Genomic DNA, 24,058 nt, shown 5'->3' with positions numbered 1-24,058 from the left:
AACCTTGCACAATACAATTCGCCATCTACTTCGAATTCTGAACCGACTCATCTTTCCCTCCCAGCAATTCCACCCAATTTTTTACCCGGTCCTCCCACAACGACCGCGGCTCTCGCTGAATAACGGAAGAGGCTCGCGCCACGTTTGATTGGCGTCTAGACACTACCCGCGAACATCCACCACTGACCAATTGACTGGCCGAAGAGAGGCGGGGCTTCCTCTGTGGGCGGGGAGAAGCGGGTGAAAGGTCAGTTTGGTCACCTGATCAACATGTCTGCGTTTCAGTAGTTTACATGATGTGAGGTGGTAATGTTGATAGAGGTGAATGTTTTAAATGTTGTTGCGATAGTGTGCAAATTTGTAAAGTTTTTATCTTTATAAAAGTGTATTTGTTCACCTCAGAAGTTAGGGATTCACACTCAGGTATTTTTTCTGAAATTTTACATAATTCACAATACACTTTTGCTCGTTCATCTCTTCACATATGCTGCTAGACCTACAGTGTATTTCTAGCGTGGCTCTTTTTATTTAATGCTCTGTCATTAATACCGTGTAATTCTCCAAGAACGGAACGGTGTGATGTTGTTAATTACTTCGCAATTCCTTTACACAAATTCTACACATTCACATTTCACTTAGAGTATTCTGACGCCATTTTTGCTTGACTTTGTCGTGCAATAAAATATTTTCAGTTACCTAATTTTAAACCCTAATTTGTTGTAGGTTTCAAGAATGGAAGATAATACAGTATTTACTCAAGATCCACAACCTGGTATGCCCAACCCTAATATCATGGAAATGCTTCTTGAACGGTTTCAACAGCTACCAGAATTAGACAGGTACTTATCTAATCTATGTCCACACAAATGCGCACACAGTTAAGATTCTGAATCCAAAACATTAACTCTGATTTCTCTCCATAGATGCTGTGAGACCTATTGAGATTTTCAAGCAATTTCTGTGTTTGTACCTCATAGTTAAGATTGTTTATTAAAATTTCAGACGAAGGACCTTTTCAGTTCCCATTTATTTAAACTGAATAAAACTTTGGTCTCCAAATGAAACATGTTTAAAACCAGCATCTACACAGTGATACAAGAACAATTTAAACCAAACATTTGCAATCAAAAGATTAGCAACTGTAGATATTTAAGCTTAATTTATAAGTAGGAATCACTGAGGTTAATGATGCTATATCTCTAAAATGCTTACCCCTGACTTAGTTATGCCTTAATAGCAAGGGACTCAATTCTTAATTTCTTAAACAAATGTCAGAAAAATGCTCTCTGCCATGGTTTAAATGTTTCAGCCATTATGCTATCCTTATTCAGTGCTGAATTAATAATCACAGAATCTCTAGTGTGGAGCCCAACAAGTCCACTCCAACCCTCCGCAGCATATCCTACCCAGACCCATTCCCCTACCACACTACATTTCCCACAACTAATGCACCTAACCTGCACATTCCCGAACACTATGGGCAATTTAGCATAGCCAATCCACTTAACCTGCTCATTGTTGGACTGTGGGAGGAAACTCGAGCAGCCTGAAGAAACCCATGCAGACACAGAAGAATGTGCAGACTCCAGACAGGCTGGAATCGAGCCCAGGTTTCTGGCGCTGTGAGGTAGCAGTGCTAACCACTGAGCCACCATGCCACCCTCAAAGAGTATCTTTATTCTGTCCAGTACAGCATGGTTATGCAAAGAATGTGGGAAGGGAGTGTGTGGCAATCTGGCAAGGGCTTGAATAATCTTTTTAAGCAAGTCTTTATTGTATTACATGTCAGTGGGTTCAATGAGAAGATAAGCTTTAATGTGGCTATAGTATTTCAGAGGCCCTACTCACAATTGAGCTTTTGTACCAACTGCACCCAATGAAAGTGAAGCACATCTTCAAAGAGTGAAATCTGGATGCAGAAAAAGACAAAGCAACTTTATAATTCTTTGTGGAAGAAAATGTATTAATCTCCATCTGAACATTTTTCTCCCTTGTGGAGCATTGAAGGTATAACCAGAAATGAAGGACAGATATCTCATTCGACTGCATTAATTCCTCATCCAAGAAATGTGGAAATGTTGTCTTAATTCTCAAATATAATTCAGTTTTATTTGAACTTTATTTTATTCTGATTCCATCAATGTTAACTGTGGCTGTGTCAATGGCAGTCTGTCCTGAGAAGTAGGTTCAGTTCCAATTCTAAGGGATATGCAACACTGAGGGCATGCTGCATTGTGAGATAAGCCATCTCCTGAATGAAAGATTAATCCAAATTGAATCTTTATCTCTCAAGTGGATTTTAAAAGTTAAGTGGCTATATTGCAAAAGGGCAGCAAAATTCTTGTGTGTTGTCCAGTACTTGTTTTTTAAAATCATAACAATGTATCATCTTGTAAATATTACTTTTCTATTTGTAGGTCCTCATTCTACACAAATTGCTAAGTACGATATAATAACTACATTTAAACTACTTAACTGAAGCAGTTTGGGCATCCTGAGGTTGTGAAAGATGCTATATAAGTGTAGCTTTTCTTTTCTTTGAAATAGTCATACATCACAGAAACAGACCCTTCGGTCTAACTCATTCATGTCGACCAAATTTCCAAACCTAAACTTACTCCACTTGCCTGCATTTAGTCCCTGTAAACCATTCCTATTCATGTACCTGTCCAAATGGATTTTAAATGTTGTAATTGTACCTTCATCTACCAGTTCCCCTCACAGATCAACTACAACATTTCTCACTTCATTTTCCTACATTTCCCTGTAATGCTTGATTCCTCACTGATTAAGGTTCCTGACCTAGACCCTCCCATGGGAGGTGGTATCCTCTCAGCATTTACTCTGTCAAGACCTTTAGAACTTGTACATATTTCAGCCCTTCGATCCAACCAAACCATGACGACCATAATCCCAAGATAAAATAGTCCCACGTGCCTGCGTTTAGCCCATATCTCCAAGTATTTTTTCTTTATGCACTTATCTAAATGTTTTTAAATGTTGTAACTGTGTCCACATCCACCACTTCCTCTGGACGATCATTCCACTCAGTTCATTCTGCATATGCAACACCCTATATGTGAATAAATAGCCCCTCATGTCTTTTTTAAACCTCTCTCTCACCTTAAAAATGTGCCCACCTGTTTTGATCACCCCCAACCTAGGGAAAAGATCTTTGCTATTTACCTTACCTAAGTCCCACATGATTTGATAAACCACTATAAGGCCTCTTCCTATGCTCCACTGAAAAAAGTCCCAGCCTATCCAGCCTCTACTTATGATTCAACCCTCCAGTTCCAACAACATCCTGGTAAATCTTAGCTGAACCCTCTCCAATTTAATACCTTTGGTCTCACACAGTAAAATACCCATAAGACTTGGATCTCCAACAACTAACAATTACATTACTTTTTATAATTATTATCTCTTATATAATTACATACAAAAGAGTACCACATTCCAATTCACTGTGCATTGATGCAGAATTATCACTAGAAGAATGGAAATGGAATATATATATTCAGAGGTTCATTAGATTATAATGGTGGTATGATTACTGAATATAGTGGTATGATTACTGAAGCACACTATTACTTAAAAGAAATATAACCATTTCAGGAAAAATGTCTAATAGAAGAGGTAGCATCAACAAGATGCACCAAATGGCTGCCTTTTAAAATTTTCTAACAATTGCAAACCTCACCACGGATTTATTAAGCAAAAAGTGTGTGGGCTGCTACAAAAGAGAATTAAAACTGATAAAATTTAGAAATCAAATGCTAATAATTCTGTTCAATTTTGCCAGGGCCCTCAAGATTAAAGAATCAGTATTCACCTTCCTTTCATCCTCCATTTGGTATGATGTATTTATCTTTTTTGTAAATCCCTGGGACTACTGATTCCCTTTCACTTCCAATTTGCTCTTAGTCACACAGATTAGGGAGAACATTTCCTTGGACATGATTCTTCCTGGACTGTGAGGACACAGATAACCCTACTGTATTTTTTTATTATTAAATATAGCTTCTAAAAAGAGTGTGCACATATTCTCAGTATTCTTTCATCATTTCAATTAATCTTGAATTTGTCAATTCTCTTTAGAGGAAATGTGATTCTCAGCTTGCCTATCAAATTTAGGGACCAGTTTAGTTTGCAAATGCTCATTCCTAGAATGGGAACAAACCAGACAATTAACCTATAGCCAGAACAAGGCATCTTAGTTATGGAAAAAGCCAATGTATTTCCATTTATTATTTAGATGTACTTGCCATAATCCATTCCTGTTACTGTGGGTGCAAGTATTAGAGAAAAGATATCTCAAACTGCAAACTAAAGCTAATGGGTTCCCTCACCTCGAGGGTGTCTGATACTGTTTGGTACCACCAAAATAGCTTCCTTCGTAAAGTTTTGAATGACATTTCTAATATGAAATCCATTCCTCCAATTTCGGGTGGTGCTTGTTTGCAAGTACTAGAAAGACAGAATTCTGATGAGTGTATTCCTTATAAATCCACTCTCGTTTAAATTGTAGTTCATCTGAATAATTTCAATTACAAATTCTTTCTGCTGAGTCGTGGTTTATTTGTGAAGTGCAATGCACCATATATTTTCTGGCTGTTGTTAGATCTACATCAGGTCTATCCTCTGAGTAATCTGTGAACTGTGTTATGTAATAACATATTTATTACTTCCTTTGAGTTTGTTTTAATTTAAAAATAACCAACAGCATAAAATAACTTTATGCTTCAAATAAGATAAAAGGTTAGTTTATTAAATAACTGTTGCTAAAAGTTACTGGTATTAAGGATGCTGCGGTTGCCACCATCTTCAAGAAGGGAGACAAAGTGGATTGTGGAAACTACTGACGAATCTCCCTACTCTCTGTTGCCAAGAAGACTAGAAATGCTCCCTAGAAATTCTTCTGGAAATCAGGTGTGGTTTCCAACCAAACTGTGGAACTAGGCATGATTTTCACTGCTCAACAAGTCCAAGTGGAATAATAGGAACAGCAACACCATTCTAAATTGCCTTCATCAATCTGACCAAGGGTTTTGTCTCAGTCAATTTAGAAGTGTTATGGAAGACCCTTGCTCTCCCAAGAAATTCATCATTTTCCATCTTCTTCACAACAAAATGTCAGCAATGGTCTTCACCAATAATATGATAGAATCCTTTGCAGTCAAGCAGAGATGTACAATTGCACTAATCCTTTTCTTTGTCTTTATTGCCACTATTCTCCATCTTGTCAAAAACAAGATTCCCAGTGGTTTGAACTTTATCTGTAGTGTATGGGACTATCAAGAAGTTAGGAAAAACCAAGACGATCTATAGATCAGTATAGTGTGTTCAAATGCAGTAGAAGTAAATTATCAAAACTACTGAGCAATACAAGTAAATTATCAAACCTACTAAACAATCGAGATTAAAATAACTAAAATTCAGTCGTAATGGAATAAATATTTGATTTAGTCTCTCATATTAACAAGAAATTGTTGGAAGAATTGCAAAAGCATGGTTTAGACTAGAATATGATACCTTGAAAACAAACAATGATATTCTGAAGGATAGTTAAAGAGACTTATATAGGAATGTGAAAATGTAGTAACCACAAAGTTTCACTTGATTAAGGTACTAATTTGGAATCAAGATAGGGGTTTCCTAATGCATGCAGGTAAGAATACCTTAGATTTAACTTAATCTGGGAGTTGCTCGATAGATGCGTGGCAGTAGAATCAGTACTGATTAGGATACAGTTAATCCATGTCACTCAGTCAATCCATGTCACTCAGTGTCTTGTTAATGATTTGGAGATGCCGGTGTGGACTGGGGTGTACAAAGTTAAAAATCACACACCACCAGGTTATAGTCCAACAGGTTTAATTGGAAGCACACTAGCTTTCGGAGCGACGCTCCTTCATCAGGTAAATTGACTGAGACAAAACCCTTGGTCAGATTGATGAAGGCAATTTAGAATAGTGTTGCTGTTCCTATTATTCCACTTGGACTTGTTGAGCAGTGAAAATCACCTGATGAAGGAGCGTCGCTCCGAAAGCTAGTGTGCTTCCAATTAAACCTGTTGGACTATAACCTGGTGGTGTGTGATTTTTAACTTTGTCTTGTTAATGTCACTCTGGTCACCCTTAAATCAATTTTTCCTCTCCACATTTATATTTCAAACTATTTGTACATACATGATGGAGGTAGCTCCACGCATATCAGCTGTTACCTGAGCACTGAATGTGAAGTAACAGTTAATGAAAGGTTTTCTCTACAATAACTCATGTTTGCAGTTGAGATTTGTAATGAAAACTAAATTTCTTCTCCTCCTCCCACAGAAAGCTTTTTGCATATGGACCCATCTACCTTGGGATAAATTCAGCCTTTGCTGGTTTAATTGCCAACAGTTTCTTTCGAAGAGTACTCAATATTGCTCAGGCTCGTTTTGCTTCCAGTTTGCCAATGGGAATTCTTCCATTCCTGACTACAATAGCAGGATATAATGCTGTTGTGTCAAAGCCTTTGCTTTCAGGTTGGTAAGGGATTTGTTATGAATAATACAAGCATGTTGTTTATCCTACCTAGATCCAAAATAATAATACATTCTGATTTTTAGTATTGAAGATATTTTATAGCAGTGTAATATTAGTTAGCTCAGTTGGCTTCACAATTGGTTTGTGACACAGAGTGACGCCAACAGTCAAGGTTCAATTCCCGTACTGACTGAGGTTACCCACCCTCTCAATCTTGCCCCTTGACTGAGGGAGGAAACTAGCAACGAGGTTAAAATAGGTTTCAAAGATGTTTATATGTCATCTCAATCAACTGGACAGCTAATTAAAAATGAAGCTGACATTGTTCTTAAAATTTAAAACAAAATTTTTATCGTGAAAAATTGATTTTGTTTTGTTTAGGTGATCTCAATTGTCCCACGTGTGCCCTAGTTAGAGGAGGATTAGTGGCTTCTGTTGGAGGAACCTTGTATCCTGTTCTCCTGGCCTTACCAATAAATGCTGGCCTTGCATCACGGTGAGGATGATATATGGTTGTACTCTCTTGCTACAAAGAATTGTTTTCATACTATAGTGACTCCTAGCATCTTAAAAATGTTTTAGTGTATTTGCAATTTGATGGGGAGAAAGGTTGCATTTTACATCAATCTTCTATAAATGTGGAGAAAATTGTAAAATGTTCTGCAGCAAAATACATACTCAAAGCATATTTCATTGTATGGAGGTCTGTGACTAGTGGTGCTCCACAGAGATCCATACTGGGATCTTTACTGTATGTGATATGTATAAATGACTTGGATGAAAATGTAGATGGGTGGATTAGTAAATTTGCAGATGATAAAAATCAGTGGAATTATGGATAGTGTAGAACGTTGTCAAAGGATACAGCGCCATATAGTTATGTTGCAGATATGGGCGGACAAATGGCAGGAGGAGTTTAATTCGGGTAAGTGTGAGGTGCTGCGCTTTGCGAAATCAAATGTTAAGGAAAAGTATACAGTGAATGACAGGACCGTGAACAGCATTGAAGTACAGAAGGATCTTGGGGTTCAAGTCCATAGCTCCCTGAAAATGGCCATGCAAGTAAATGGGAAGGCAAAGAAGGCATGTGGTATGCTCGCCTTTATTGGTAGGCGAGTTGACTACAAGAGTTAGGATATAATATTGCAGCTTTTTAAGGTTAGGCCATACTTAGTGTATTGCTTTCAATTCTGGTCGCCACATTACAGGAAGGATGTGGAAGCTTTGGAGAGGGTGCAGAAGAGGTTTACCAGGATGCTGCCTGGATTAGAATGTATAAGCTATAAGGAGAAGCTAGGAAAACTTGGTTTTTTTCCCTCTGGAGGAGTGTAAGCTAAGCGAAGACTTCATAGTCTATAAAATTGAGATGTATATTTAGGGTTGACAGTCAGAATCTTTTTCCCAGAGTTGAAATATCTAAAACCCGGGGACATGCATTTAAGATGAGAGGGAGAAAAGTTCAAAGGAGATGTAAGAGACAATTTTTTATACAGAGTGTGGTAGGAATCTTGAGTGCACTGCCAGGGGCGGTGGTGGAGGCAGGTCCTATAGGGGTGTTTGAGGGACTTTTAGACAAGCACATGAACATGCAAGGAATGGAGGGAAATGGACCAACAGCAGGAAGAAGGAATTAATTTGGCATCAGGTTGGCACAACTTTGTTGTTTATGGATGAATCAGAAAATTAAATCCCATTTGATTTTCACTGCATTTGTAGAATTGTTCCTGACTTTCCAGTTGCTTGCCATTTCCAAACACAATCTTCCTCTTAAGCTGACGTTTTCAACCATGCTTGCTGCATTGATCCAGCAAAGCTTAACATACAGTGCAGGAAGATCATTCATTTTCCCATTTAAGCACTTAACAGCCTTCAGAACTAAATATACTAAATTCAACAGTTTCCAAGTATGAACACTGTCCTCCATTTTGATTATGCATGTATACCCACGTCCCATGTTGATGATATCAGTTTGCTGTTAGCAGATCTGACCTATTTACTGCTGGTCAGACCTGTCATTCACACTGATTTTTCATCCTCCTATCTTCTTCAGTGTCATTTGCACTCCCTTTGCCTTTTGATCTGGGGACCCTCACCATTTGTTCTATTCACTCCAATATCTCTGTGTCAACAGCATAAACAATATCATTTTCCAGCCCATTCATTCCACAGGAGAGACATATTGGACTGAAAGCATTAATTTTGTTTCTCTTTTCAGAGCTGCTGCTAGACCTGCTGAGTTTCTACAGCACTTTGTACTCTTACTCTTATATTCAAAACCTCTCATAATAAAAGAAAACATCCCATTAACTCTCTCGAGTATGTGTTATCCCTGTGCTTCTCAGAACTCTGAAGACGTTCTCTGGTTTAAATACCATTTTCTTAACCATCATGCCAAAGAGAACAACTTCACGTTTGCACAGATTGCACTTCATTTGCCAGATTTTTGCCTACTCACTCAACCTATGTATTGCATCTGCATTTTCCAATGTTGTCTTCACAGTACACTTCCCTATAAATCTTAGTGATGTCTGTGAATTTAGTTACCTTACCTTTGCTCCTCTCATCTAAGTCATTGATGTAAGTTGTAAAACATTGAGTCCCCAGCAGACATCCCTGCAGGACTTCGCAGTCACATCCTGCCTTTCTTTTCTGCCGACCAATCAGTTTTCTTGTAATACTATTATATTGCCCCATACGCCATAAACTTCTATTTTCAACAGTAACCTTTGATGTGGCATCTTCTTGCATACTTACTCCCATATTTTGTGACGGGGAGTTGTAAATCATTCCTACTAGTTAGTTCTTTTCCCTAGCTATTTCTCATCTCCACCCTAAACCAATTCTACATCCTGATCTCTTGAACCAAAGTCATATCTAACTATTAGCACAAATGCAATCTTTGATTAATAGTACTATCCCTCCACCGTTACCTATCTGCCTTTGTTATTAATATCCTGTACTTCTCAATATTCAGGACCCATTCTTTGTCATCCTGAAGTCGTGTCTCCATAATGGCAATCGGATAATATTTATTTACTTCATTGTGCATGATATATTTGTTGATTTTGTGATAAGAAGTTATCATCATAAAGCAAATATTATTACAAGAGGGGAAAATATGGGAAAACTAATGGAATGTAAGGGTGACCGGCTCCCTCAACGTGTGCTGTCACATCAGAGGACCTTAAAGGCAAGTGGTCACCCTTTCCTGGTATTCAGGATGGCAAAATTTGTGGAGACATGGAGTCATAGAATCAGAAATGTGGTCAGGCTATTCAGCCCATTGAGTTGACCCAGACCCACCTTTCTGCCCTATCCCTGTAACCCTGCATTTCCCATAGCTAATCCACCTAGCTTGTACATCCCTGGACACTATGGCCTATACAGCACAGCTAATCTACCTAACCTGCACATCTCTGGATTGTGAGAGGAAACCGGAGCACCCAGAGGTAACCCACACAGGCACAGGGAGAATGTACAAACTACACATAGTCAGTTGCCCGAAGATGAAATCAAACCCAGTCCCTGGTGCTGTGAGGAAGCAGTGCTAACCACTGAGCCACCATACCGCATTTGCAAGACAAAGAGATTTTAATAAAAATCCAAATTAATGTAATCATAGAATTGCTTCAGTTCCAACTCATCCATGCCAACCAGATTTCCTAACTTACTCTAGTCCCATTTGCCAGCATTTGACCCATATCCCTCCAAGGTCAGGGTGATAATGGGGGACTTCAATATGCAAATGGACTGGGTGAATAATGTTGCCAGTGGATCCAAAGAAAGGAAATTCATGGAATGCTTACAGGATGGCTTTTTGGAACAGCTTGTCATGGAGCCCACAAGGGAACAGGCTATTCTGGACTTAGTGCTATGTGATGAACCAGACTTTGTGAAAAATTTTAAAGTTAAGGGAACACTTAGGAGGCAGCGATCATAATATGACAGAGTTCAGTCTGCAATTTGAAAGAGAGAAGGCAAAATTGGATGTAATGGTGTTACAGTTAAATAAAGATAATTACTGGGGCATGAGAGGAACTGACGAAAATCAACCGGAAACAGAGCCTAGTGGGGAAGACAGTAGAGCAACAATGGCAGGAGATTCTGGTGGAGGGGGGGCTTTGGCCGCCATGGCTGACAAAGGACATCAGGAAATGTATCATAGAAAAAGAGAGAGCCTCTTAAGTGGCCAACAGCACGGGGAAATCAGAAGATTGGGAAGACTGCAAAAAACAAACAGAGGATAACAAAAAGAGAAATAGAAAAGGAGAGGATCAAATATGAAGGTAAGTGAGCCAGTATTATTAGAAATGGTAGTAAAAGTTTCTTTCAATACATAAGAAACAAACGAGAGGCAAAAGTAGAAATTGGGCTGCTCCAAATTAATGCAGGAAGGCTAGTGATGGGAGATAAGGAAATAAATGAAGAACTTAATAAATACTTTATGTCAGTCTTCACAGTGGAAGACATGAGTAATGTCCCAACAATTAAGGAGTGTCAAAGGGCAGAGTTGAGTATGGTAGCCATTACAAAAGAGAAAGTGCTAGAAAAGCTAAAGTCTAAAAATTGATAAATCTTGTGGCCTGGATGGGCTACATTCTAGAGTTCTGAGGGAGGTGGCTGAAGGAGGCGTTGGTTGTAAACTTTCAAATCTCACTGGAGTCAGGGGAAGACCCAGATGATTGTAAAATCACTGTTGTAACCCCCTTGTTCAAGAAAAGATCATGACAAAAGATGGAAAATTATTAGCCTAACCTCGGTTGTAGGTAAAATCTCATAGTTAAGGATGAGATTTCTAAATTCTTGCAAGTGCTGGGTAGGATTAGAACAAGTCAGCATGGATTTAGTAAGGGGAGGTTGTGCCTGACAAACGTGTTAGACTTTGAAGAGGCAACAGTGGATGTATTCCATCTAGACTTCCAAAAGGTCTTTGTTAAGGTGCCTCACGGGAGGCTGCTGAGTAAGGTGATGGCCCATGGTGTTCGAGGTGAGTTACTGGCTTGGATTGAGGATTGGCTGTCTGACAGAAGGCAGAGAGTTGGGATAAGAGGTTCTTGTTCAGAATGGCAGCTAGTGACAAGTGGGGTCCCGTAGGGTTCAGTGTTGGGGCCGCAGCTGTTCATTTTAAATATTAATGATCTGGATGAAGGGACTGGGGGCATTCTGGCGAAGTTCGACAATGATACGAAGCTAGGCGGACAGGCAGGTAGTTCTGAGGAGGTGGGGAGCCTGCAGAAAGATTTAGACAGTTTAGGAGAGTGGTCCAAGAAATCACTGATGAAATTCAACCTGAGCAAATGTGAGGTCTTGCAATTTGGAAAAAAGAATACAGGCATGGAGTATTTTCTAAACAGTGAGAAAGTTCATAAAGCCAAAGTACAAAGGGATCTGGGAGTGCTAGTCCAGGATTCTCTAAAAGTTGACTTTTGTGGTTAAGAAAGCAAATATAATGTTGTCATTTATCTCAAGAAGGCTGGAATGTAAAAACAGCGATATGTTACTGAGACTTTATAAAGCTCTGGTTAGGGCCCAGTTAGAATACTGTGTCCAGTTTAAGGCCCCACACCTGGGGAATGATATACTGGCACTGGAGCGTGTCCAGCAGAGATTCACACGGATTATCCCTGGAATGATAGGTCTAAAATATAATGAACGGCTGAGGATCCTGGGATTGTATTCATTAGAAGGTTGAGAGGAGATGTAATAGAAACTTACAAGATAATGCAAGGGTGAACGCTGGAAATTTGTTTCCCTCAGGTAGGGATACGAGGACCTGTGGGCCCGGCCTTCAGATTAGAGAGGGTCAATTTAAAACGGAAATGAGGAGACATTTCTTCAGTCAGAGTGGTGGGCCTGTGGAATTCATTGCCACGGAGCGCCGTGGAGGCTGGGACGTTAAATGTCTTCAAGGCAGAGAATGATAAATTCTTAATTTCACAAGGAATTAAGGGATACGGGGAGAGTGTGGGTCAGTGGCATTGAGATGCCCATCAGCCATGATTGAATGGTGGAGTGGACTCGAGGGCCGAATGGTCTTTCTTCTACTCCTATATCTTATGGTCTAAACCCTTCCTATACCCATCCAGGTGCCTTTTAAATGTTGTGTTTGTACAATCCTTCACCACTTCCTCTGGCAGCTTCCTCGTTCTGTACATGCACCACCCTCTGCATGAAAAAGTTGCTCTTTGTATCCCTTTTAAATCTTTGCCTTCTACTTTTGGACTCCCCTAACCTGGGGAAAAGACCCTAACTATTAATTTTATCTCTGCCCCTCATGATTTTATAAACCTCCATAAGGTCACCCCTCAGCCTCTGATGCTCCAGGGAAAAAAGCCCTAGCTATTCAGCCTCTTCCTTGAACCTCAAACCCTCCAACCCTATAATATCCTTGTAAACCTTTTCTGAACCCTTTCAACTTTAACTACATCTTTCCTATAGCAGGGAGACCAGAACTGAACACAATATTCCAAAAGTAGCTTAACCAATGTCCTGTACAGCTGCAACATGATGTCCCAGTGGTGGGCCTGTGGAATTCATTGCCACGGAGTGCAGTGGAGGCTGGGACGTTAAATGTCTTCAAGGTAGAAAATGATAAATTCTTAATTTCACAAGGAATTAAGGGATACGGGGAGAGTGTGGGTCAGTGGCATTGAGATGCCCATCAGCCATGATTGAATGGTGGAGTGGACTCGAGGACCGAATGGTCTTACTTCTACTCCTATATCTTATGGTCTAAACCCTACCTATACCCATCCAGGTGCCTTTTAAATGTTGTGTTTGTACAATCCTTCACCACTTCCTCTGGTGGCATCCTCGTTCTGTACATGCACCACCCTCTGCATGAAAAAGATGCTCTTTGTATCCCTTTTAAATCTTTGCCTTCTACTTTTGGACTCCCCTAACTATTAATTTTATCTCTGATTTTATAAACCTCCATAAGGTCACCCCTCAGCCTCTGATGCTCCAGGGAAAAAAGCCCTAGCATATTCTGCCTCTTCCTTGAACCTCAAACCCTCCAACCCTATAATATCCTTGTAAACCTTTTCTCAACTTTAACTACATCTTTCCTATAGCAGGGAGACCAGAACTGAACACACTATTCCAAAAGTGGCTTAACCAATGTCCTATACAACTGCAACATGATTTCCCAACTCCTATGTTTAATGCACTATCCAATGAAGGCACATGTACCAAATGCCACTTTCACTATCCTGTCTACCTGCATCTCCACCTTCAAGGAGCTATGAAACTGCACCCCAATGTCTCTTCATTCAGCAACACTCCCCATAACCCTACCATTAAATGTGTAAGTCCTGCCCTGATTTGCTTTATCAAAATGCAACACCTCACATTTAACTAAATTAAACTCCATCTGCCATTCCCTAGTCCATCGGCCCATCTGAGCAATGTCCTGTTGTACTCTGAGATAACCTTCTTCACTGTCCTTTATTAATAGTTTCATTCTGTTGCTTAATTATGAAAACTGCCAGTAACATCCTTTACCTGTTCTTTACATATCTCTGCTGTCACTTCCCCATCACTACAGCTCAGATGACCAGACCACTGTATTGCAATGCTGGGTGATGCCAACAGCATGGGTTTGATTCCTGCACCAGCTGAGGGTACCATGAAGAACTCTCTTTTTCCACCTCTACCCTTGCCTGAGGCATGATGATCATCAGGTGAAATGGTCACCAGTTCTCTCTTTCTAATGGGAGAGCAAACCTATGATCCAGTAGGATTTTGGCAACTTTACCGTTACCACTTAGTACAAGTATTCAAGATAGTATTTATTTTCTAACTACATTTTACTCTCTTTGGTCCAGGTATAATACAGCTCCATTGCCACAAAGAGGAAATACAATACGATTCTGGATTACTATTTGTCAGCCAGTTATGAGGAAATTAAGCTTCATATTAATCCTTCAAGCTCTCTTCGGAGTCTATCTGAGTTCCAAGCACTATGCAATTTATGTGAAAATGTTAGCACTTCCTCCACCTCCTAAAATTCCCAAACTAAATGCGTAAATTGGAGGAAAAAAAATGTAATTTCTTCAGGACTCATCAACATAGTTTGACACTGGTGAATGCATGATCATATGAGAAAAGAATGTGTAAATTTAGAAAACTTGAATAGTAAAATTACAGCACACAACTAAACATAATCAATTTTTTTTTATATAGTCCTGCATTTGTGACTGGACCAGCCCTGCCTCAATTGATAGCACTTTTGTCTGTGTGTCACAAGATTTCAGATTCAAGTCCCATTCCAGAACTTGAGCTGAAAAATTCTGACACTGACACTCCAGTACAGCACTGAGGGAGTCTTTTGGCCAATTTGTTAAATGGAGGCCTCATCTGTGTGCTCAGGAGACCTGGTGTGCTGAACAATATTAATCCCTCAATCTACATTAAAAATATACAATTAGTGTTTGTTATCACAGTGCTATTCTTAAGTTTTAGTTCTGTATAAATTTTCAGTAAAGTGCTTAGAGATATCTGGTGGTTTGTGAAAAGCACGGTATATATATTTAATCATAAAGTCCAAGTGCTGCAATTGTAATATAAAATCATTTTTAAAAATTTCTTCCGGCTACATCGTTAAAATATGAAACTGATTCTGAAAGAAATCTTGAAAGTAAACCACAAACATGTACATGCATCCTTTATGTCATCAAGAAACAGCAGCATGGATGATTTCCTGGATGTGATAATTTAAGTCTTCATGCAATAAATTTGAGTAAAATTAATGGATGGTGTAGTTTGGTTAATCCTTTCGTTTCCTTCCAGTTCCCCAGTCATACATCTCGTCCAAGAGGTCACCTTCAAACTTTTCTGCAATATTTTGGGCTGAACTTCAAAAAAAAAAAGCTTGATAATGCCTGACCAGCTTTGTATTTCCAACATGTTCAATTTCTATTTCGTATTTCCGACACCTGTAGTATTCTGCTTTTGTATGTGTGCAACATTCAAACTCTCTGGTTTCCTCCACTTAAATAATGAAGTCTGAGAACATTGTCCTTTGCTTCTCCCACAAAGGACAATGGTAATTGTGGTAAAAGCAAAGGACAATGTTCTCAGACTTCATTATTTAACTGGAGGAAACCAGAGAGTTTGGACATTGCACACATTCAAAAGCAGAATACTGCAGGTGTCAGAGATATGAAATAGAAATTGATATTTTTACCCCCGTTCCCTCTTCATCCACCATCTCAAGTGAAACCAGCCTCCCATTTTTCACACTTGATTATTTAGATTAGATTAGATTCCCTACAGTGTAGAAACCGGCTCTTTGGCCCAATCAGTCCACATCGACCCTCCAAAGAGTAAACCACACAGACCCATTTCCCTCTGACTAATGCACCTAACACTATGGGCAATTTAACATGGCCAGTTCACCTGACTTGCACATCTTTGGACTGTGGGAAGAAACCGGAGGAAACCCACGCAGACAGGAGGAGAATGTGCAAACTTCACACATTTATTTATCCGGCATCAACCTCTATGCAACCACTCTCAATCTTGACCAACATCAACTCTTGATTCACCTTTATCTCCAGTTCAAGATGTTCAGCCTTGTGTTTGTATGTCATGTGATTACTCTTCCTCTGTAACCATTTACAGCACTGTGAACTCAATATCCTTCACCATTGGTAATTTACTTTGACTGTTGAGGCCCTACACTGAAAGAGCTCCCATCCTAAATTTCTGCAACTTCCTTTTCTTCCTAATATCCTCTTTGAATCAATACTTTTATCCAACCTGGCCCCCAGCTCCCTACTTAATATCTTACCTTGCCTCAGCAATTTTGTTTGATTATATTTTTGTAATCAACTTGAGACATTTAAAAATGTTAAATGGAAATTATTGATGGGATGTGCATTTAATTGATAACAAGATGTTTCAATTTCAACTGTAAAATATCTATTATTTTTGTATGTAGTACACCGAGATGGTGCAATTTGATCATCAGATTCCAAAAAAAAATCAGTTTCCTGAACGATTTATTCCACATTTTTCCTTCTAACAAGTTCTAGTGTTAGATTCTAGAATGGCATGTGGTTGCAGATTTTCTTTTTACCAACAAGACAAATTTATTACCCAAAAGGAAAAAAGCATTATTGAAATAAGCTTTTTAAATAAAACTCAGTTTGAATCATTTTAAAAAACATGCAATTAAGCAAAGTCGTATCTGTTCCCCAACACCACTTTACAATGAGTCAAATTTGGAGAAGTTACCTTTCAATATCAAATCTTTAGGTTTGACTTAACTGCTTCTCTCTATTTCTGCCCTGGAAACTAAATTCTTCCTACACCAGTGGTCTCAAAGCTCTCCCTGAACTGTCCTATACTACTTTCTCGGAAAGAAATCGTGATTGTTTCTGACCTCTGACGGTCACCTTCAAAACTGCCCTAAAGCTTTCAATTGCTGAGTTGTCTTAAGCTCTCCCTGAACTGTCCTATACTTCTTTCTCGGAAAGAAATCGTGATTGTTTCTGACCTCTGTCACGGTCACCTTCAAAACTGCCCTAAAGCTTTCAATTGCTGAGTTGTCTTAATAATCCTTGATTGTTCTAAACCAAAAGTAAACTTCAATGTTTACACGCTGACGTAAATTCTGTAAGCCAGTGTAATATTTACCCTTGTCTTATATTAATCACAGTAAATCATTCTAATTGTGCCTTACTTTTTTTCATGCCAAGGTTGGAGGGTTTGAGCTCTAGGGAGATACTGAATAGGCTTAGGGCTACTTTCCTGGAGTGTCGGAAGCTGAGGGTTGACCTTATAAAGGTTTATAAAATCATGAAGGGCGTGGATAGAGTAAATTGGCAAAATCTTTTCCTTGGTTTGGGAGAGTCCAAAACTAAAGGGCATAGGTTAGGGTGAGAAGGGAGAGATGTAAAAGGCACCTAACGGACAGCTTGTTTCATGCAGAGAGTGGCGCATGTATGGAATGAGCTGCCAGAGGAAGTGGTGAAGGTTGGTACATTTACAACATTTAAAAGGCATCTAGAAGTGTATATGAATAGGAAGGGGTTTAGAGGGTTACGGGCCAAGTGCTTGTAAATGGGACTAGATTGACTTAGGGTATCTGGTCAATGAGGACAAGTTGGACCGAAGGGTCTTTTTCCGTGCAGTGTATCTTTATGGCTCTATGACTCTATTTAATGAATGGAAACTGGGTTTGTCTTATGATGGTGGAATGGGCACTGAAGAAGAACTTACCAAAGAACTGCATTGTAGACATGAGGACAGAAAAGTATTGGTCAAGCCACAGATATTTTGATAAAATTTTGAAACTAAGTAGGAGAAGTGCACTACTATTTCTGTGACAGAAAAATAAGCGATGTGACAACCGGAAGCGGCAGGGACAGACCACTATAAACACCGGAGGAAACATCAAAGAAGCGCTTCGCAGGAGGCTCCCAAGCACTGATGATGTCGCCTAGCCAGGGGACGAAACGTTTGCAACAAAACCTTCCAGCTCGGTGAACAGAACCACAGCAAATAAGGGAGTTACCTCAGATAAGAGAGATAGTAGTACAAACAGTTGTGAGTCTTTCTTTAAGCGTAACCTTGAAGGAAGACAAGAGAAAATACATCAGGTAATGTCTTTGAACAGGAATAATGTAATTAAAGGCTAATTAAATGGGCCAATTGCTTTATATAGTACAATACTACAGTTAGCTACAGCAATTAGGTCAGCTGTTCTGAAATCGCATTATGAGATTTGGTAATGGATTGACCACCGTGGACAAAGTGATTTTGGGACATCTAAGTAACCATGTGATTATATAATATTGCTTCGTGGTGTAATTAAAGATGTGCTGCACCGAGTGGACTGATATCAAAGTTATATACTGATATGTATGCCAGAACCTTTAGACCCCCAAAGAGGAGAGTATGGCAAGTCAGCCAGGAGGTCTGTAAGAAATGGCAGAATGTAATATAGTTGGGTTCATCACAAAGTACACGGCAGGAAAATAATCTGTTCAGCAGAAATCGGTTCAGATAATCCAGATGGCAGAGAAAGACGTTATTCCTGGAGGTGGATAAAACCAGTTATTGAAATGGAACAACAGAGTGGATCATTTCCTTGTAAACCAGTCCCAAATACCCAATAAGGACCATAATCAAGGCTACTGGCCAGAATTCAGACTCCAGGATATTCTGACAAAAATGTGGGAATTTTTAATCTGGATACAAAGTTCACATAGGTTTAGAAAGATTTTTCTGAATGTCTGATAGTGTAAATCAACATTTGGGTTTATGATGATTAATTGTGAATTGGATTGTGGTGAAAAGTCTTGCAAAGTTTAAAGATTTGAGAATTAAGTTCCTAAGGCAATTTTTAAAAGGTAAAGTAAATTTTAATTTGGATATACCTAATCGAAACTTCAAAAAAATGTTTGAGTTTGTTACAGTGAGCTCAAAGTTTTAAAATGGACAGCGTCTCACAAAGATAATTTGAGAAATAAGCTAAACAACGTTTGGAAAATTAACCTTAATCTAAAATTCTGTGGACCTTTTGTGAGGTGAAAATAAATCTGTAAAGGTTATTTTCAAAAATATTTAGCAATTCTTTTTGGAAAAGGCAATGTTTCATGCAAAACTTGCACCATTTTGTTCATGACTTTTTTTAATATGTAAAATAGAGCAAGTATGTTTATCAGAGAATGTGTCCACTAGCAGGTTACAATTTCATGTCACTGGCTTTAAGCATTCTGCCTCAAACAGAATGAGTCTTTTATTCTTTTCACTTTCAGGAATAACGATGAATTCAAGAATTGCTTCAGACATTTTATAAATAATCAGAATCAATGAACTAAATAAAGCACATTTGGGTTCATAGAAACTTTTTGAAAATATTAATAGACACCAACAGGAAAAGGTGCTGGGGAAGCTAAATGGCCGAAGATGAATAAATCTTCTCTACATGCCAGGGTTCTAAAGGAAATACCTGAGGCAAATGTGGAGGCACTGGTGGTGATCGTTCAGGAATCAAGACTAAGAGAGGGTCCCAGAGGATGGGAAATAGCTAATGTAACACCCCTATTTAAGAAGAGAGGGAGGCAGATGGAAAATCAGAAGTCGGTTAACCTGACCTCAATTATTGGTAAAATTTCAAAGTCCATTACTCAGGATGAGGTTGCAGAGTACTTGGAAATGCATGGCAAAATAGGGCTGAATTAGTATTTCAATGGAAGTTCACGCCTGACAAATCTGTTACAGGTAAGGAGCAAGTTAGACAAAGAAGGGAAAATGGACATGATCTATTTGGATTTGCAGAAGGCCTTTGACAAAGTACTGTACATGTGACTGATAAATAAGAGCCCATGGTGTTAGGGCCGGCGTACTGATATGGATAGAGGATTGGCTGAATGGCAGAAGGTAAAGGGTGGGGATAAAAGGATCTTTTTTTAAATTCAAATTCCATAGGAGTCAGTGTTGAGATCTTACTATTCATATTATACATTAATGACCTGGATGAAGGAACTGAGGACTTTGCGCATAAAGATATGTGGAGGAACAGGTAGTGTTAAGGAAATGGAAAGATTGCAGAAGGATTTGGGCAGACTAAGAGAGTGGGCAAAGAAGTAGCGGATGAAATATAATGTGGAAAAGTGAGAGGTTATATGCACTTTGATAGGAAGGATAGGCATAGATTATTTTCTAAATGGGGAAAAGCTTTAAAAATCTGAAGTACAAAGGGATTGAATAGTCCTAGCTTAGGATTCTCCTAAGGTTAACACCCAGGTTTAGGTTGGAGTTAGGAAGGCAAGTGCAATGTTGTCATTCATTTTGATAGTGGATAAAGAGTTGAGATGGGAAAAGCACAGCAGGTCAAGCAGCACCAGAGGAAAAGGGGAGTCGAACTTTCAGGTCAGAACTGGGGGAGGGGAAGAGGGCTGCGAAATAAATAGAGGGAGGCAGCTGGGGCTGGGGGAAAGGTAATAGGGGTGGCAATAGGTGGATGCAGGTAGGAAGTAGCTGTGATTGGTCAGTGGCAAGAGTAAAGCGGATAGGTGGGAAGGAAGATGGACAGGTAGGTCAGGTTAAAGGGACAGAGTGGAGAGGGAGGGCTAGGTCTGGGATGAGGTGGGTGGGTGGGGAGATATGGAAACTGGTGAATTCTAAGTTAAGGCTGTGTGGCTGTAAGCTTCTGAGGCAGAAGATGAGGCATTTTTAAAGGGCAGAGATATATTGCTGAGGCTGTATAAAGCACTGATCAGACCACATTTGGAATATTGTGAGCAGTTTTGGGTTCCATAGCTAAGGAAGGACGTGCTCGCCTTGGACAGAATACAGAGGAGGTTCACATGAATGATCCTGGGAATTAAGGGCTTGTCATGAGGAGCAGTTGAGAACTCTTGAGTATAGACCCATGAAGTTTTGAAGAGATGGCATCTCATTAACACTTACAGAATACTGAGAGGCCTGGATAAAGTGGATGTGGAGAAGATGCTTCCTCTAGTAGGACAGAACTAGTACTCAATGGCACAGCCTCAGCTTAAAGGGATCACCCTTCAGAACTGAAATGAGGAGGAATTTATTCAGCCAGAAAGTGGGAATCTATGAAATTCAATTCCACGGAAGGCTGTAGAGATTGGGTGTATTTAGAATAGGGATAGACAAGTTGTTGCAGGGAGAAGACAGAAGATTGGGGTTGAGAAACATATCAGCCATGATCGAATGAAGAAGAAGACTCAATGATCTGAATAGTCTAATTCTAATCCAATATCTTATGGTCTAACACAAGCAGTCTCTAAAGTTTCAGTGATGTGGCAATATTAAGTTCCTTTTAAAGAGCAAGTAGTTGGACAATAACAAAACCTGTCAGTTCATCAACTATTATTTGAAAAATCAAACAAGTTAGATTGAAGAAAATGAAAAGAAAAAACAAAATATGCTAATGCCTTGAAGTATTTGGAAATATTTGCTTTCTGTTTTGAAAACATTATGAAAACATGTTTATACAGTAGCGCCTCGACACACAAGCAACCCCGTTCACGAACAAATCAGTTTACGAATAGGATTTTACGTAAAATTTTGCTTCAACATACGTACGAAATTCAAGGTACGATCGAAGATACGAACGCAAAAAGCCCGTGTGCGACCACGTGGTTTCATTGTTCTGCTTTGCTACGTGCTTGTTGAACGCAAAAGCTCTCGCGCCCCGCGTGATCTCATTCAGTTCGTATTTGGCGCGTGCTCTGTGAACACGCTATGTCCAAGCATTCTGAACAATGGGAAAAATTGATTCAGTTCGCAAACTTTTCGGTTCGCGAACTGGGTCCCAGAACGGATTAAGTTCGTAAGTCGAGGCGCTACTGTAATTGGGCAGTAAAGTTTCTCCAGACATCTTCAGTAAGATAAAAGGTAATTAATCCAATGTCTCACTTAAAATGAGTATGAACTTAAGTCACATGGAATAAGTCAATAAATAATAATTGAATGTATCAATTTGCTATTGATAATCAAAATGATAATAGTGGCAGGAAGTAATAATAACGCAAAGGGAATTTGGATTGGCACAGTTAAGGGTCTAGCAGTATTTCCACTGAATAAGACACAGCCACAATTGGATGCTCATGAAAGGAAAGCTTAAAGACCTTCGAGAAAATCAGACTAGAACCTACAGGCAGCAAGCAATATTGGCAAATTCCATCAAAGAAACAGGTGCAACTATTTCCAAACAAACTATAGGAATGGTGCATAGGTGATAAGGCAATAGAATGAAAAAAATGTGAGGGTGGTCATATTTAAATTCTATTTAAAGAGCTACCCTGTAGCATAGTGGACAAAGTTAGCCCGATGGTGTAGCAATCCAGTTACAAAATGGGTGAAATCGCTCTATTCAAACCAGATTAAGCTAACAATGTCCAAAAGCAAGGCAACTTGCTGAAAATAAACCATTTTGTGCATGAAGGTCACAGCATACCAATACTGTAGGACTGTGATGAATCCCTACAAATCCTATTAGATGGTGAGGTGGACAACAGCAAACTATCATATTTCATAATACTTAACAATCCTGTGCGTGTGACAGTAATGCTCACTTAGCAAATTCTTTATGTGCATTTCTTTCCTTTTGTAGATTATTAGGTTTTACAAACCTAACTGGGATGCAGAAGGGGAATAACCCTCCACCTGCTATAATCCACAAATAGATTCTTGGTCCCTCCCCGGAATCTCCAGACCTTTAATCATTCTTTGACAGCTTAGCGAGTTGTTGTATATCCAAAGCGAGGTGAAAACTGGGAGTTGAGAGACCACGGCAGCCAGAAAAATCTGAAGTGTCATTGAATGCAGGCCTTAAGGGTGGTATTGCCAAAGAATCTGCCTCAGTGTTCATTCCCTTCATTCATGTCCAGACTTAAGCAACCACCTTCTCGCCTTTAGAAGTTTCAGGCAGTGAAATGTCCCAAGCAAATGGCTGTTCATTAAAAGATCTAATATTAATATCCATTGGGAAAGTATTTTATCATCATGAAATGTCACACCAATGAATGCAAAAGAACTTCAAACAAATGCCCTTCAAATTCAGGAGGAAGAAACAATCTGCACTGTAAGTTCATAACTACAAAGATAATTAGAAGCTGACAACCATTTACTCGACAGCAAGCCACCTCCCGAAGATTATGTCAAAAATCACAGACATGGCTGATCATCTAAATCCATACTCTTTTCCCACTTTCTCTACATACCCAATGATCCCTATAGCCCTAAGAATTATTTTGAATTCATCTTGAAAACATTCAAATGTGGCCTCAATCACTTTGTGACAGAAAATTTCACAGGCTCACCAATCTCTGGGTGAATAAATTTTTCCCTCAATCCTAAATTGCATTTCCCATATCCTTAGACTACGATATCTGGTGCTGAACTCCCTGGGCATCAGAATAATCTTTCCTGCAATTACCCAGTTAGAATCTTATAGCTTTTTTTGAGAAGTCCCATCATTCTTCTGAACTGTAGTAAATATAAATCCTGAATGACTCAAACTGTCCTCATGTCACTCCAGGAATCAATCTGGTAAATCTTTGCTGCACTCCCCCCATAGCAAGAATATTCTTCCTCCGATGAGATGACCAAAACTGTACACAACATTTCAAGTGTTGTCTATCCAAGATCCTGTATAATTGCAGCAAGTTATCCCTGCTCCTGTACTAAATCCTCTCACTATGAGGGCCAGCATATTATTCACTGCCTTTACTGTTTGCTGCACTTGCATACATACTTTCAGCAACCCATGTCTTATTGCATCTACCCCTTTCCTAATCTCCATTCATATAAAGTTTTAAATAAAACAAAGTCCTGCAGATAGAGTCATAGAGATTCACAGCATGGAAACAGACCCTTCGGTCCAACCTGTCCCTGCCAACCAGATATCCCAACCCAATCTACTCCCACCTGCCAGCACCTGGCCCATATCCTTCCAAACACTTCCTATTCATAAACCCATCCAGATGCCTTTTAAATGATGCAATTGTACCAGCCTCCACCACTTCCTTTGGCAGCTCATT

The 24,058-nt window shown here is 39.3% G+C and overlaps 2 protein-coding genes across 11 annotated transcripts in view; one reads left to right on the top strand and one right to left on the bottom strand.

Moving 5' to 3' along the window:
- Positions 1-240, bottom strand: part of dlg2 (discs, large homolog 2 (Drosophila)) — a 968,837-nt gene extending 968,597 nt beyond the window's left edge. For 3 of the 7 annotated variants that reach the window (XM_043691619.1, XM_043691620.1, XM_043691627.1), the window contains exon 1: positions 86-239. The gene's annotated coding sequence lies outside the window, so the exon portion shown is untranslated. Of the gene's footprint in view, positions 1-3 lie in introns of all 7 variants that reach the window. The other 4 variants (XM_043691613.1, XM_043691618.1, XM_043691616.1 and 1 more) reach the window with 3 other exon arrangements.
- On the top strand, positions 241-15,280 carry tmem126a (transmembrane protein 126A). 4 transcript variants are annotated; one of them, XM_043691632.1, is made up of 5 exons: positions 241-298; positions 724-839; positions 6,336-6,529; positions 6,912-7,026; positions 14,357-15,280. In XM_043691632.1, the coding sequence occupies exons 2-5, from the start codon at positions 733-735 to the stop codon at positions 14,556-14,558; spliced, it is 618 nt and encodes a 205-aa protein (XP_043547567.1). In that variant the 5' UTR covers positions 241-298; positions 724-732; the 3' UTR covers positions 14,559-15,280. The 4 variants fall into 4 exon arrangements, with proteins under 4 accessions (XP_043547567.1, XP_043547565.1, XP_043547568.1 ...); XM_043691630.1 differs by having other exon boundaries at positions 248-321; XM_043691633.1 differs by having other exon boundaries at positions 252-303.
- Positions 15,281-24,058: the final 8,778 nt, after the last annotated feature.

This window comes from Chiloscyllium plagiosum, chromosome 6, assembly GCF_004010195.1.
Source record: "Chiloscyllium plagiosum isolate BGI_BamShark_2017 chromosome 6, ASM401019v2, whole genome shotgun sequence".
NCBI lineage: Eukaryota > Metazoa > Chordata > Chondrichthyes > Orectolobiformes > Hemiscylliidae > Chiloscyllium > Chiloscyllium plagiosum.
This window is presented reverse-complemented; position numbering and strand designations above follow the sequence as displayed.